The sequence below is a fragment of the Pseudophryne corroboree genome, chromosome 1 (assembly GCF_028390025.1).
Source record: "Pseudophryne corroboree isolate aPseCor3 chromosome 1, aPseCor3.hap2, whole genome shotgun sequence".
In the NCBI taxonomy this organism is placed as follows: domain Eukaryota; kingdom Metazoa; phylum Chordata; class Amphibia; order Anura; family Myobatrachidae; genus Pseudophryne; species Pseudophryne corroboree.
In genome coordinates, this window is record NC_086444.1 from 137,038,118 (window position 1) to 137,055,000 (window position 16,883).

At 47.6% G+C, this 16,883-nt stretch overlaps 1 protein-coding gene across 2 annotated transcripts in view; it reads left to right on the plus strand.

Annotated features, from left to right (window-relative positions):
• Window positions 1–16,883, plus strand: part of CWC27 (CWC27 spliceosome associated cyclophilin) — a 643,952-nt gene that overhangs the window by 504,359 nt on the left and 122,710 nt on the right. The window contains exon 14 of one of the 2 annotated variants that reach the window (XM_063963139.1): window positions 11,946–12,197. The exons of the other annotated variant lie outside the window; for it this stretch is intronic. Coding sequence (XP_063819209.1) covers window position 11,946 — 1 coding nt within the window. The 3' untranslated portion in view covers window positions 11,947–12,197. Of the gene's footprint in view, window positions 1–11,945; window positions 12,198–16,883 lie in introns of those variants that run through there. 2 annotated transcript variants of the gene reach the window in all.

Consider the following 16,883-nt stretch of genomic DNA (forward strand, 5'->3'; position numbering starts at 1 on the left):
TATCCTGAAATCTGTTTATACACATTCAGGGACTCTACTGAGGCCGGCAATTGCGTCGGCGTGGATGTGTAGTGCTGTAGCAGCGTGGACAGATAATCTGTCTGAGGAAATGGATACCTTAGACAGGGATACCATTATGCTGACCCTGGGGCATATAAAAGACACTGTCCTATATATGAGGGATGCCCAGAGGGACATTTGCCTACTGGGCTCTAGAATTAATGCAATGTCAATTTCTGCCAGGAGGGTCCTGTGGACTCGGCAGTGGACAGGTGATGCCGACTCCAAAAAACACATGGAGGTGTTACCTTACAAGGGTGAGGAATTGTTTGGGGACGGTCTCTCTGACCTGGTTTCCACTGCTACTGCTGGGAAGTCAAACTTTTTGCCATATATTCCCTCACAACCGAAGAAAGCACCGTATTACCAAATGCAGTCCTTTCGCGCACAAAGAAGCAAGAAGGTCAGAGGTGCTTCCTTTCTTGCTAGAGGCAGGGGCAGAGGAAAAAATCTGCACCTTACAGCTAGTTCCCAGGAACAGAAGTCCTCCCCGGCTTCCACTAAATCCACCGCATGACGCTGGGGCTCCACGGGTGGAGCCAGGAGCAGTGGGGGCGCGTCTCCGACATTTCAGCCACCAGTGGGTTCGCTCACAGGTGGATTCCTGGGCTATACAGATTGTGTCTCAGGGATACAAGCTGGAATTCGAGGTGATGCCCCCTCAACGTTACCTAAAATCGGCCCTGCCAGCTTCCCCCATAGAAAGGAAAGTAGTGGTAGCGGCAATTCACAAGCTATTTCTCCAGCAGGTGGTGGTAAAGGTTCCCCTTCTTCAACAGGGAAAGGGATACTATTCCACAATGTTTGTGGTACCGAAACCGGACGGTTCGGTCAGACCTATATTAAATTTAAAGTCCCTGAACATTTATCTGAAAAGATTCAAGTTCAAAATGGAATCGCTCAGAGCGGTCATTGCAAGCCTGGAAGAGGGGGATTTTATGGTGTCTCTGGACATCAAGGATGCTTACTTGCATGTCCCCATTTATCCGCCTCATCAGGAGTACCTCAGATTTGTGGTACAGGACTGTCATTATCAATTCCAGACGTTGCCGTTTGGGCTCTCCACGGCACCGAGAATATTTACCAAGGTAATGTCAGAAATGATGGTGATCCTGAGAAAGCAAGGAGTCACAGTTATCCCATACTTGGACGATCTCCTCATAAAGGTGAGGTCGAGGGAGCAGTTGCTGATCAGCGTAGCGCACTCACAGGAAGTGTTGCAACAGCATGGCTGGATTCTGAATATCCCAAAGTCGCAGCTGATTCCTACGACGCGTCTGCCCTTTCTGGGCATGATTCTGGACACAGACCAGAAGAAGGTGTGTCTCCCGACGGAGAAGGCTCAAGAGCTTATGACTCTAGTCAGAGACCTCTTAAAACTGAAACAGGTGTCGGTGCATCACTGCACGCGAGTTCTGGGAAAGATGGTGGCATTGTACGAAGCCATTCCCTTCGGCAGGTTCCATGCGAGGATCTTTCAATGGGATCTGTTGGACAAATTGTCCGGATCGCATCTTCAGATGCATCGGCTGATCACCCTGTCCCCCAGGGCCAGGGTGTCTCTTCTGTGGTGGCTACAGAGTGCTCACCTTCTCCAGGGCCGCAGATTCGGCATACAGGACTGGGTCCTGGTGACCACGGATGCGAGCCTCCGAGGGTGGGGGGCAGTCACTCAGTCAAACTTCCAAGGGTTGTGGTCAAGTCAGGAAACTTGTCTGCACATAAATATCCTGGAACTAAGGGCCATATTCAATGCCCTGAGTCAAGCGGAGCCCCTGCTTCGCAACCAACCGGTGCTGATTCAGTCAGACAACATCACCGCGGTGGCTCATGTAAACCGCCAGGGCGGCACAAGAAGCAGAGTCGCGATGGCGGAAGCCACCAGGATTCTTCGGTGGGCGGAGAATCACGTACAAGCACTGTCAGCAGTGTTCATTCCGGGAGTGGACAACTGGGAAGCAGACTTCTTCAGCAGGCACGACCTCCACCCGGGGAGTGGGGACTTCATCAAGAAGTCTTCATTCAGATTACAAGTCGATGGGAACTGCCACAGGTAGACATGATGGCGTCCCGTCTCAACAAAAGCTGCAACGGTATTGCGCCAGGTCAAGAGACCCTCAGGCGATAGCTGTGGACGCCCTAGTAACACCGTGGGTGTTCCAGTCGGTCTATGTGTTCCCTCCTCTTCCTCTCATACCCAGGGTACTGAGAATCGTAAGAAGAAGAGGAGTGAGAACAATACTCATTGTTCCGGATTGGCCAAGAAGACCTTGGTACCCGGAATTGCAAGAAATGCTCACAGAGGACCCATGGCCTCTGCCTCTCAGACAGGACCTGTTGCAACAGGGGCCCTGCCTGTTCCAAGACTTACCGCGGCTGCGTTTGACGGCATGGCGGTTGAACACCGGAACCTAGCGGAAAAAGGCATTCCGGAGGAAGTTATTCCTACGCTGAAAAAGGCTAGGAAGGATGTGACAGCAAAGCATTATCACCACATATGGCGAAAATATGTTGCTTGGTGTGAGGCCAGGAAGGCCCCTACAGAGTAATTCCAACTGGGCAGATTTCTGCACTTTCTACAGTCTGGAGTGATTATGGGCTTGAAGTTGGGATCCATAAAGGTCCAGATTTCGGCCCTATCCATTTTCTTTCAAAAGGAACTGGCGTCTCTTCCTGAAGTTCAGACGTTTGTTAAGGGAGTGCTGCATATTCAGCCCCCTTTTGTGCCAGTGGCACCTTGGGATCTCAACGTGGTGTTGGGTTTCCTAAAATCTCACTGGTTTGAACCACTTAAGACCGTGGAGCTGAAGTATCTCACGTGGAAGGTGGTCATGCTATTGGCATTAGCTTCGGCTAGGCGTGTGTCAAAATTGGCGGCTTTGTCATGTAAAAGCCCCTATCTGGTTTTTCATATGGACAGGGCAGAATTGCGGACTCGTCCCCAATTTCTGCCAAAGGTGGTGTCATCTTTTCATTTGAACCAACCTATTGTGGTGCCTACGGCTGCTCGTGACTTGGAGGATTCCAAGTTGCTTGATGTAGTCAGGGCTTTGAAGATTTATGTAGCCCGAACGGCTGGAGTCCGGAAAACTGACTCGCTGTTTATCCTATATGCCCCCAACAAGTTGGGTGCTCCTGCTTCAAAGCAAACCGTTGCCCGCTGGATCTGTAACACGATTCAGCAGGCTTATTCTGCGGCTGGATTGCCGCATCCAAAATCAGTGAAAGCCCATTCCACAAGGAAGGTGGGCTCTTCTTGGGCGGCTGCCCGAGGGGTCTCGGCATTACAGCTTTGCCGAGCTGCTACTTGGTCGGGTTCAAACACATTTGCAAAATTCTACTAGTTTGATACCCTGGCTGAGGAGGACCTTGAGTTTGCCCATTCGGTGCTGCAGTCATCCGCACTCTCCCGCCCGTTTGGGAGCTTTGGTATAATCCCCATGGTCCTTACGGAGTCCCCAGCATCCACTAGGACGTCAGAGAAAATAAGATTTTACTTAACGGTAAATCTATTTCTCGTAGTCCGTAGTGGATGCTGGGGGCCCGTCCCAAGTGCGGACTTTCTGCAATACGTGTACGTAGTTATTGCTTACTAATGGGTTATGTTATGTTGGCATCCATTGTTGATGCCCTGTTGTTGTTCATACTGTTGACTGGATAAGTGTATCACAAGTTATACAGTGTGATTGGTGTGGCTGGTATGAGTCTTACCCGAGATTCCATAATCCTTTCCTTATAATGTCTGCTCTTCCGGGCACAGTTTCCTTAACTGAGGTCTGGAGGAGGGGCATAGAGGGAGGAGCCAGTGCACACCAGATAGTACTAAATCTTTCTTTAGAGTGCCCAGTCTCCTGCGGAGCCCGCTATTCTCCATGGTCCTTACGAAGTCCCCAGCATCCACTACGGACTACGAGAAATAGATTTACCGGTAAGTAAAATCTTATTTTTTCTCTTGGGGAAAAAAAAAATGAGCACGTATAATTTTTTTGTCTCATTTGTTTGATTTGGTTCTCTTTATCTACTTTTAAATCTGAGGTAGTTTTATGCCAAATTTCAGCAGACATATATAACATTCTGAAGGGTTCACAAACTTTCCAGCACCACTGTAGATGCTGAATTGCCTAAGGCATATGCAGTTTCCCCTCCAGCTAATACCGCATTCACACCGCAAATGCCGGATCCTACCCGGTAAGACAAACGTGTACTTACCGGGTGGGATCCGGCATTTGCGCTCCGTTGCAGGCTTTCCGACCCGGCAATATACCGGGTCGGTTGCCATGACAACGGAGGGAGCAGCGGGGGTGGAGGCGGCGGCGGGAGATGAGCTCATCTCCAGCGCCGCCTCTCCCTATCTTGTGAATGGGAACCGTGTCGCATCGACACGGCTCCCATTCACACCGCACCTGACCCGGTAATCAACCCGGGTAAAACCCTTCTTTTTTACCGGGTTGAATTACCGGGTCAGGCGACCCGCTAATTCAGCTAGTGTGCTTTCACATCGCACACTGACCCGGGTCGACACGGCAATATGCCGTGTCGATACCGGGTTATTTGTGCGATGTGAAAGGGGTATAAGTGAGTGGTTCAGTGTGTGTATATGCAACCACTTCCAGCAACACTCACGTGACACTCCCATAAGATCTGTGCATCTTTATATCCACTGCCCCTGTTGCCTCCCACTCACCGACCAGAAACGTTCCATACCATGCCTCCAAATCTGTACTACGACTCTGTATGCTTAAAATCAGGATGCATGCGAGGTGCAACTCGGACACATATGCATTCGATAAACACCACTCCCTACACCCAAAATCTCACCTGCCTCTGACTCAGGCACGTTATATCTTGTTATACTAATGTATGCCCTATAAGTCCTGTTGTGTTTGCACTATACTTTTGTATGTATTCTATTAGGTGCTGTATGCCCCCTGTTGCTCCCCCGATAAATAAAGGATGATAAAAAAAAAAGAATCAAGGTGATCATGACATGAATCATATTTCTCTTACGACCTAGAGGATGCTGGGGTCCACATTAGTACCATGGGGTATAGACGGGTCCACTAGGAGCCATTGGCACTTTAAGAGTTTGAGAGTGTGGGCTGGCTCCTCCATCTATGCCCCTCCTACCAGACTCAGTTTTAGAAAATGTGCACGGAGGAGCCGGTCACAGCTAGGGGAACTCCTAGAGCTTATTTAGTTTTATTTTTTTCTAAGAGTTAGTTAGACACAGGGAGGATGCTGGCAACAGCCTCCCTGCTTCGTGGGACTAAGTGGGGGGAGTAGTGTCCGCCCTGAGGGGTCTGAGCCACTATCTCCGCTGACAGGACACTGAGCTCCTGAGGGTGATGATCGTTAGCCGCCCCAGACGACCGCTCACTCCCGCAGCATGCCGCCACCCCCGAACAGAGCCAGAAGACTCAGGTGGCGAGTGAGTCACCGGCCCCCCTGGCAAGCAGGGAGCCGGTGTGAAGATGGTGGCAACAGGGTAGGAGCGCAGTATTAACTGCGCTCCGGAGGCTCAGCGGTACATAGTGCGGCGCTGTGAGGAGCGCCCTGAGCCAGCGCCTATACCCTACACTGGTCGCAAGCCTGTCAGGGACCTCGGTTACACTGCCAGCAACAATCCTCAGGCCAGTATAAAAAACTGAAGAGCGGGAAGCAGCGTCATGTTAAGGAGTGGACCCAGCAGCGTTCAGCGCCATTTTCCTGCCTGCAGATCCTCTACAGAGACGCTGACAGAGAGAGAGCTGTTCCTCCAAGCAACTCCAGCTATCCTGTGCGGTACCAGGCGGGGTTGTAGAAGGGGGGGGGGCTGTGTAAATACTGTGTAGTCTATTAAGGTACACAGGAAGTGCCAGGTAGTGGTGGTATACCTGCCTAGGAAAGCGCTGTGTGTGGGTTGGCTCCAATCTCTGTGTTTCTCTGTGGCATACTTGGGGGGAAACTGTGTCTGACAATTCCCTGTGGGTGTGGGTGTTTGTTGTCTCACATAACCATGTCTAGGGACTCTGTGTCTTATGCTGCAGAGGACATTTCCGCTCAGGAGGAATCCATTCCATGTGCACAGGAATGTAATGTCTTATCTCTGATTCCTATTAATGAGCCTTAGTGGTTAACCTCTATTAAGGGTATGATCTCTCAGATCTCTAAAACTCAGGTTTTAAAGAAATCTATGGCAGTTTGGTCAGGTTCTGTCCCTATTCCTTCAAAATCCCCTAGCATATACCCACAGAAACGTGCACTTGCCCAGATTATGCAAGATGACACGGATACCGACTCTAACACGGCAGACAGTGACTAGGATGTGCTGAGGGGGGCGGCATACCTTGCAAAAGGGGTGCAGTTAATGATTGAGGCCATTCATATGTGTTAAATATTACTGACACAACACCTGAGCAGGTTGAGGAGGCTTACTTCACAGACAATAAAGCCTCGCTAACCTTCCCTGCGTCTAAAGAATTAAACTCTTTATTTGAAAAATCCTGGGAAAACCCGGAGAAAAAATTCCAGATCCCAAAAAGGGTTCTGGTTGCTTTTCCCTTCCCTGAGGAAGATAGGAACAATGGGGAAAACCCACCCATAGTTGACGCGTCTGTTTCCAGATTGTCGAAAAGGTGGTTTTACCTGTCCCTGGGTCTACCGCGTTAAAAGAACCGGCGGATCGTAAGATTGACACTACGCTTAAATCCATATACACTGCTTCAGGGGTGGCGTTGAGGCCTACTATTGCCTGCGCATTGATCTCTAAAGCTATAGTAAAGTGGTAAGGCGCATTACTAGAGGATTTGGATACAATGGATATAAGTGACATTGAATTATTTTTACGTAACATACAGGATTCTGCGGGATTCATGGTGGAATCCATGAAGGACCTGGGTACGCTGACTGCAAGGATATCTTCCATGTCTGTCTCAGCTCGCAGGGGACTCGGGACTCTGGCTACGCCAACAGAGCCGGCCCTAGCCAATTTGATGCCCTAGGCAAAATTTTGTCTGGTGCCCCCTAGCTCCGCCGCTAGTTCTGCATCTGTACCTGCAACACTCAGGTAGTGGGGCCCACCGGGGGGTTACCCTGTGGGCCAGTTCAACTCTGCACAATGCCACACAGTAATGACCATAATACATATAATTCCACACAGTAAAGGAACCTTACACATATGCCCCACATTAGTAATGCCCATAATACACATAATGCCACACAGTAATGCACCTTACACATATGCCCCACATTAGTAATGCCCATAATACACATATACTGCCACAGATACTGCCACACTTGCTGGTTATACAAAAAGACCAGTATCAAACATGTAGAAACTGTCCATTCTCTTCACTATTCAGTGTGTTTGCTGGTGTCTGTTACTGCATGCCCTTTACTTTATACTATGGGAGTGATATGCTCTGCCCTCCAGTCTGATGTGTCCGAAAGTCATGCTGCACTGATGTTTCATATAGAAAAGCACAACGCAACTTACTGACCACGTTACAGTGCTGGGTGGCAGGGGAATTTTACGGCATGGACTGACTAGGAAATAAAGTGTGGGGAGAACATTGCCCATGTTATGTCCCTGCAGACACCTGGGAATTGCACAGGGATAAGGGACACAGGATAACAGGGTCCCCCTCCCCTATGTGCACAAGCAGTATAGGTGATGTCAGGTTTCTGTGAAGCAGTCTTCCAAAATACACATGTGTTAAAGAAAACAATCAAGTAATAACCTTATATAGTCAGTGAAAATGTCACAGGTCCAGGAATTGCATTTACTTGGCTTCTGCTGTCTGTCTGAGGTCTCACAAGTCAGGGGCATTCAAGCATGTCAGAGGAAGTTTAAGGCACAGTGTGCATTTTTTTTTTACAAATGTAAACAGCAGTGTATACAAGTACTGATTGAATACATTTGGAAAGTAACAGTTAGTTTGCGGACTGTCCCTCCCAGCATGAGATACTGCAGGGACATGCTTGGATGCCCCTAGACATGCTTGGATGCCCTAGGCAAATGCCTAGCCTGCCTATAGCTAAGGCCGGCTCTGTACGCCAATGTTCTGCAGACGCGGAATCCAGGAGAAGTGTGGAGAACCTACGTTACACAGTTCAGGCTCTATTTGGGGAAGCATTGGATGCGTGGATTTCCACGGCAACCGTGAGTAAGTCACCTTTTCTTCTCTCAGCTACGCCTTCTACGAAGAAACCTTTTTCTTCATCGGCATCGCAGTCCTTTGAGACCGCTAAGACAAATAAGTCCAAGCCTCCTACCACCTTCTTTAGAGGTGGCCGTGCAAAATCCAAAAAGCCTGCACCCGCAGGCTCCCAGGACCAGAAGCCTGCTTCTGGTACCTCAAAATCCTCAGCATGACGGTGGACCACGCAGCCTGGAGGACGGGCTGGTGGGGCGAGACTCAGATGTTTCAACCACGTCTGGGTGTCGTCCGGCCTGGATCCCTGGGTACAGGATATTGTGTCCCAGGGGTACAGACTGGAGTTTCAAGAAACCCCACCTCACCGATTCTTCAAATCAGGCTTGCCAGCTTTACAGACAGACAGAACTGTCCTGCTGGAAGCTATCCAGAAATTGGAAAGGTCAGAGGTCATTGTCCCAGTTCCACCTCATATGCACAACGTGGGTTACTATTCAAACCTTTTTGTGGTACCGAAACCGGATGGTTCGGTCAGACCAATTTTGAACTTGAAATCGTTAAACCCTTATCTAAGGGAGTTCAAATTCAAAATGGAGTCTCTGAGAGTGGTGTTCTCAGGTCTGGAGGAGGGGGAGTTTCTGGTATCCTTAGATAGCAAGGATGCGTATCTCCACATTCCGATTTGGCCTCCGCACCAGGCTTATCTTAGATTTGCACTGTTAGACAGTCATTATCAGTTTCAGGCACTGCCATTCCGTCTCTCCACGGCACCGAGGGTGTTCACCAAGGTAGTGGCAGAGATGATGGTTCTCCGCAGACAGAGAGTGAACATAATTCCATACCTGGACGATCTGCTGATAAAGGCGTCGTCCAGGGAGAAGCTGTTGCAGTCCATTGCTCTCACGACTCATCTGCTCAGGGTCCATGGTTGGATCCTGAACCTTCCAAATTCACATTTGGAGCCGACAAGGAGATTGTTTTTCCTGGGGATGATCCTCGACACGGAAGTGCAGAGGGTGTTTCTACCGGTGGAGAAAGCGTTGGTAATACAATCAATGGTCCGGGATGTCCTGAAGCCAGCCCGGGTATCGATTCATTAGTGCATTCGTCTTCTGGGGAATATGGTTGCCTCTTACGAGGCTCTGCAGTTCGGAAGGTTTCATGCTCGATCCTTCCAATTGGATCTCTTAGACAAGTGGTCGGGTTCTCCTCTACATATGCACCTGAGGATTTGTCTGTCGCCGAAAGCAAGGATTTCACTCCTCTGGTGGCTACAAATGCCTCGCCTTCTGGAGGGCCGTAGGTTTGGGATTCAGGACTGGATCCTTCTAACCACGGATGCAAGTATCCGGGGCTGGGGCGCAGTCACTCAAGGGGAAACCTTCCAAGGAAGGTGGTCAAGCCTGGAATCCAGTCTTCAAATAAACATTCTGGAACTAAGAGCCGCGTACAACGATCTTCTGCAAGCGGCACATCTTCTGAAAGATCAGGCCTTTCAAGTTCAGTCGGACAATGTGACGACAGTCGCCTTCATAAACCGACAAGGCGGAACGAAGAGCAGAGCTGCAATGTCAGAGGCAACAAAAATCATCCTCTGGGCGGAAAAGCACGCGGTGGCGCTGTCAGCAATCTTCATTCCGGGAGTGGACAACTGGGAAGCAGACTTCCTCAGCAGACACGATCTCCATCCAGGAGAGTGGGGCCTCCATCCAGAAGTGTTCACGGAGGTGACAAATCTTTGGGTGGTTCCTCAAATATACATGATGGCCTCCCGCCTCAACAAAAAACTTTGGAGCTATTGCTCCAGGTCAAGAGACCCGCAGGCAGTGGCGGTGGACGCCCTGGTAACTCCATGGGTGTTCCAGTCGGTGTACGTGTTTCCTCCACTTCCACTAATTCCAAGAATTCTAAAGCTCATAAGGAGAACAGGAGTTCATGCAATCCTCATTGCTCCAGACTGGCCAAGAAGGGCTTGGTACGCGAATCTTCTGGATCTGCTGCTGGAAGAGCCGAGGCCTCTTCCTCTTCGGGAGGACCTGCTGCAGCAGGGGCCGTTCGCTTATCAAGACTTACCGCGGCTACGTTTGACGGCATGGAGGTTGAACGCCAGATCTTAGCCCAGAAGGGCATTCCGAACAAGGTTATTCCTACCCTGATACAGGCTAGGAAAGGAGTAATGTCTAAACATTACCATCGCATTTGGAAAAAGTATGTATCTTGGTGTGAGTCCAAGTATTTTACTACGGTGGAGTTTCAACTGGGACGTTTTCTCCTCTTCCTGCAAGCAGGTGTGGATATGGGCCTGTGGTTGGGATCTGTAAAGGTCCAGATTTCGTCTCTATCCATTTTCTTCCAAAAACAGTTGGCTTCCCTCCCTGAGGTTCAGACTTTTTTTAAAAGGCGTTCTGCACATCCAGCCTCCCTTTGTGCCACCTTCGGCGCCCTGGGATCTTAACGTGGTGTTACAGTTCATCCAATCGGATTGGTTTGAACCTCTACAGGAGGTTGAGGTCAAATTTCTCACGTGGAAGGCTGTCACTTTGTTGGCCTTAGCTTCTGCTAGACGTGTGTCGGAGTTGGGGGCTTTGTCTTGTAGGAGCCCCTACTTGATCTTCGATGAAGATAGAGCTGAGCTCCGGACACGTCAGCAGTTCCTTCCAAAGGTTGTGTCGGCTTTTCATATCAACCAACCTATAGTGGTGCCAGTTGCTACTGACTGCTCAATTTCCTCAAAGTCCTTGGATGTTGTAAGGGCTCTGAAAATCTGCGTGAAGAGGACTGCTCGTCACAGAAAATCCGACTCTTAGTTTGTCCTGTATGATCCCAAGAAACTTGGGTGTCCTGCTTCTAAGCAGACTATCTCTCGCTGGATCAGGTTCACTATCCAGCATGCGTATTCTACAGCAGGATTGCCATGTCCTACATCTGTTAAGGCCCACTCTACTCGTAAGGTGGGTTCTTCCTAGGCGGCTGCCCAGGGTGTCTCGGCTTTACAACTTTGCCGAGCGGCTACTTGGTCTGGGTTGAACACGTTTGCTAAGTTCTACAAGTTCGATACTTTGGCCTCTGCGGACCTGAAGTTTGGTCAATAAGTTCTGCAGGAACCTCTGCGCTCTCCCTCCCATTCTGGGAGCTTTGGTACATCCCCATGGTACTAATGTGGACCCCAGCATTCTCTAGGACGTAAGCGAAAATAGGATTTTAATTACCTACCGGTAAATCCTTTTCTCGTAGTTCGTAGAGGATGCTGGGCGCCCGGCCAGCACTTCGTGATCCTGCAGTGGTTACTTAGTTCAATACTGCTTAGTTCTTGGTTAAGTACTGTTTTGTTACTTAATGTTAAGTAATCTTGTTTAGCCGTTGCTGATGTTTCAAGCAAGTTAGCTTGGTTTGCCTTGTATGTGTGAGCTGGTGTGAATCTCACCACTATCTACGTATAATCCTTCTCTCGAAGTTGTCCGTCTCCTCGGGCACAGTTTCTAGACTGAGTCTGGTAGGAGGGGCATAGAGGGAGGAGCCAGCCCACACTCTTAAACTCTTAAAGTGCCAATGGCTCCTAGTGGACCCGTCTATACCCCATGGTACTAATGTGGACCCCAGCATCCTCTACGGATTACGAGAAAAGGATTTACCGGTAGGTAATTAAAATCCTATTTATACACTTATTGACCAGGAAAAAAGAGTTTGTAGAAAACAATGACCGACCTGAAAAGCTTTTACTCATAACTGTATTGCTTTTTGTGCTTTCAGATCCATAGTTCTGGATTGCCGCAACCATTTCAGGAAAAAAAATACAGATTTATGTAGACACATCTGCTATTTATGTGGGCATGCAGATCTGAGGGAAAGCCAAGCTTGGTGCTGTAATAGTATCTAGTCAGGCTTAGAGGTTGTTTCAGGTAAAACACTTAACAAAAAATCTGAATATGTCTGGCAGACAGCATCACAATGGTATCAACAGGCTTTAACATTTCTTTTCATATGCGGATGTCGACCGTTTAGGGCCACCTGTGGATCACAGCTTGCTTGCCTATTTAAACTGTTTCTTTTCCTGTCAGAAAAATATGAAATAAAGCTGGTATCATAATTCCTTATCACTTGGTGCATCAGCTCCTCAATCTACTCTTATTCCTTCACCATCTCTGGTAATTCTTCAATTTCTGCTGCAGTATTATGTTCTATAAGCCCCTCCAAGGAAAGCTTTACTAGAGGTTAAGGGGGAGATTTATCAAAGCTTGGAGAAACATATTGGTTGGTACTTTCTCTCTCCAAGCTTTAAGTCTTTCCCTAAATGTTGTGATGTTACAAATTTCCAGCCGTACAGCCATTGCCGTTACATTGGTTTAGCTGCAACTTGAAAAATAATGCAAAGATTTACATTGGGTCATAATATATTTATGCCACATGTAAGTTGTTTTATTATTATGTAGTTTTACTTTCAATTTTAGAGTTGCTTCCCTAAATATATTGATTTAATATCAAAATCCTTCTGTAATTTGCTTCAGTATTTCATAGTAATATATATATATATATATATATATATATATCTATCTGTCTTGATTGTGACCTCCAATTTACAGGAAGTGGAGGGGAGACATATAGGAAATCTGTAAAACAATGAACTTTACTATTGTCATATTATTATGGATTTTAAATAAATATTTGTATTAAGTGGAACTTCTTCTATTGTTCTAAATGTTGAATACCCTATTCCGCCGATATTGACTGATGGTTTGAACGGTTCTAGGACCGTCACAACTTTAAGGCACCAATTCACTGTTTTCACATATATATTGTGTCAGTCCAGTCTGGATGCTAAACAGTAAAAAGACAAATATTTGAAAATATCCTTGGCGCTACCACCTTAAGTTAAGTTGCAGAGAAAAGAAGAAAAATAACATGCAGAAATTATGATATGGAGGAATGGTGATAGAGTCTATTCAAATGTCTCAAAAGTTTCTCTTTCTGACTTTAATCTTGCTTTCCTCCAAAAATTCTTCAGACCATGATGTTCCTTGTCAATATATGTCCATGTAAATAGAGAGAAAAAATGACATATAGTGTAGTATTTTATATATAATAAATTCCAATTTATTCCATATAACAAAAATTATATATAAAAGCTTTTTCTTTCATCCAATTAAAAGTGTAGTCCTTCACGTTATATAAATAGGCGGCTAATTGATCCTTCTACCTGCATCCAGATTTGGAAAGGAACTTACCTGGTCCAGCTGCCGGTGTTTAGCCTGGAGGGAGTAAGGAGGGATTCCGGAGACTCCAAAATTTTTTGCTCTTTCCATTGCTCCATGCTGGGAGCTTGGCACGGTACGGTTCCAATCATATTTATATAACGTGAAGGACTACACTTTTAATTGGATGAAAGAAAAAGCTTTTATATATAATTTTTGTTATATGGAATAAATTGGAATTTATTATATATAAAATACTACACTATATGTCATTTTTTCTCTCTATTTACATGGACATATATTGACAAGGAACATCATGGTCTGAAGAATTTTTGGAGGAAAGCAAGATTAAAGTCAGAAAGAGAAACTTTTGAGACATTTGAATAGACTCTATCACCATTCCTCCATATCATAATTTCTGCATGTTATTTTTCTTCTTTTCTCTGCAACTTAACTTAAGGTGGTAGCGCCAAGGATATTTTCAAATATTTGTCTTTTTACTGTTTTGCATAAGTGATTGGGAGTCACTAGAATATATCTAGGCTGCTTCGTTCCACCAAGCGCTATTTTCTTCCATATATTTATTTGTAGTACAGTCTGGATGCTACCCAGGGTGTTTGCAGGACAGGGCACAACAGTTCGGGTGCCCCGGGCTAAGGCGACCTGGATTTAGGGCTGGACCAAGAGGAAGCCCAGGGAGGTGTTGGGACACAGCAGGTTGTCTCTTTAATGTTGTGTCAAAGATTATCGGGCAGTTGGAAATTATATTTTCTCTGACGTCCTAAGTGGATGCTGGGGACTCCGTCAGGACCATGGGGAATAGCGGCTCCGCAGGAGACAGGGCACAAAACTAAAGCTTTAGGATCAGGTGGTGTGTACTGGCTCCTCCCCCTATGACCCTCCTCCAAGCCTCAGTTAGGTTTTTGTGCCCGTCCGAGCAGGGTGCAGTCTAGGTGGCTCTCTTAAGGAGCTGCTTAGAAAAAGTTTTTAGGTTTATTATTTTCAGTGAGTCCTGCTGGCAACAGGCTCACTGCATCGAGGGACTTAGGGGAGAGAAGTTCAACTCACTTGCGTGCAGGATGGATTGGCTTCTTAGGCTACTGGACACCATTAGCTCCAGAGGGAGTCGGAACACAGGTCTCACCCTGGGGTTCGTCCCGGAGCCGCGCCGCCGACCCCCCTTGCAGATGCTGAAGATTGAAGGTCCAGAAACCGGCGGCAGAAGGCTTTTCAGTCTTCATGAAGGTAGCGCACAGCACTGCAGCTGTGCGCCATTGTTGTCACACACTTCACACCAACGGTCACGGAGGGTGCAGGGCGTTGCTGGGGGCGCCCTGGGCAGCAATGTATAATACCTTATTCTGGCTAAAAATACATCACATATAGCCCCTGGAGGCTATATGGATGTATTTAACCCCTGCCAGGTCTCAGAAAAACGGGAGAAGAAGCCCGCCGAAAAGGGGGCGGGGCCTATTCTCCTCAGCACACAGCGCCATTTTCCCTCACAGAAATGCTGGTGGGAAGGCTCCCAGGCTCTCCCCTGCACTGCACTACAGAAACAGGGTTAAAACAGAGAGGGGGGGCACTTATTTGGCGATATGTATATATATATTAAAATGCTATAAGGGAAAAACACTTATATAAAGGTTGTCCCTGTATAATATAGCGTTTTTGGTGTGTGCTGGCAAACTCTCCCTCTGTCTCCCCAAAAGGGCTAGTGGGGTCCTGTCCTCTATCAGAGCATTCCCTGTGTGTGTGCTGTGTGTCGGTACTTGTGTGTCGACATGTATGAGGACGATGTTGGTGAGGAGGCGGAGCAATTGCCGGTAATGGTGATGTCACTCTCTAGGGAGTCGACACCGGAATGGATGGCTTTTTAAGGAATTACGTGATAATGTCAACACGCTGCAAGGTCGGTTGACGACATGAGACGGCCGGCAAACCAATTAGTACCTGTCCAGGCGTCTAAAACACCGTCAGGGGCGTTAAAACGTCCTTTTTACCTCAGTCGGTCGACACAGACACGGACACTGACTCCAGTGTCGACGGTGAAGAAACAAACGTATTTTCCTTTAGGGCCACACGTTACTTGTTAAGGGCAATGAAGGAGATGTTACATATTTCTGATACTACAAGTACCACAAAAAAGGGTATTATGTGGAGTGTGAAAAAACTACATGTGGTTTTTCCTGAATCAGATAAATTAAATGAAGTGTGTGATGATGCGTGGGTTTCCCCCGATAGAAAATTATTGGCGGTATACCCTTTCCCGCCAGAAGTTATGGCGCGTTGGGAAACACACCTTAGGGTGGATAAGGCGCTCACACGCTTATAAAAACAAGTGGCGTTACCGTCTCCAGATACGGACGCCCTCAAGGAGCCAACTGATAGGAGGTTGGAAAATATCCTAAAAGTATATACACACATACTGGTGTTATACTGCGACCAGCGATCGCCTCAGCCTGGATGGGCAGCGCTGGGGTGGCTTGGTCGGATTCCCTGACTGGAAATATTGATACCCTTGACAGGGACAGTATTTTATTGACTATAGAGCATTTAAAAGATGCATTTCTATATATGCGAAACTCTGGCATCAAGAGTAAGTGCGATGTCCATATCTGCCAGACGATGTTTATGGACACGACAGTGGTCAGTTGATGCAGATTCCAAACGGCACATGGAAGTATTGCCGTATAAAGGGGAGGAGTTATTTGGGGTCGGTCCATCGGACCTGGTGGCCACGGCAACAGCTAGAAAATCCACCTTTTTTACCCCAAGTCACATCTCAGCAGAAAAAGACATAGTCTTTTCAGCCTCAGTCCTTTCGTCCCCATAATATCTGCCCAGGGATAGAGGTAAGGGAAGAAGACTGCAGCAGGCAGCCCATTCCCAGGAACAGAAGCCTTCCACCGCTTCTGCCAAGTCCTCAGCATGACGCTGGGGCCGTAAAAACAGGTGCGGTGGGGGGTCGTCTCAAGAGTTTCAGCACGCAGTGGGCTCACTCGCAAGTGGACCCCTGGATCCTACAAGTAGTATCCCAGGGGTACAGATTGGAAATTCGAGACGTCTCCCCCTCGCAGGTTCCTGAAGTTTGCTTTACCAACGTCTACCTCCGACAGGGAGGCAGTATTGGAAACAATTCACAAGCTGTATTCCCAGCAGGTGATAATCAAAGTACCCCTCCTACAACAAGTAAAGGGGTATTATTCCACACTATATTGTGGTACTGAAGCCAGACGGCTCGGTGAGACCTATTCTAAATGGAGTCACTCAGAGCAGTGATAGCGAACCAGGAAGAAGGGGACTATATGGTGTCCCTGGACATCAAGGATGCTTACCTCCATGTCCAAATTTGCCCTTCTCACAAAGGGTACCTCAGGTTCGTGGTACAAAACTGTCACTATCAGTTTCAGACGCTGCCGTTTGGATTGTCCACGGCACCCCGGGTCTTTACCAAGGTAATGGCCGAAATGATGATTCTTCTTCAAAGAAAAGGCGT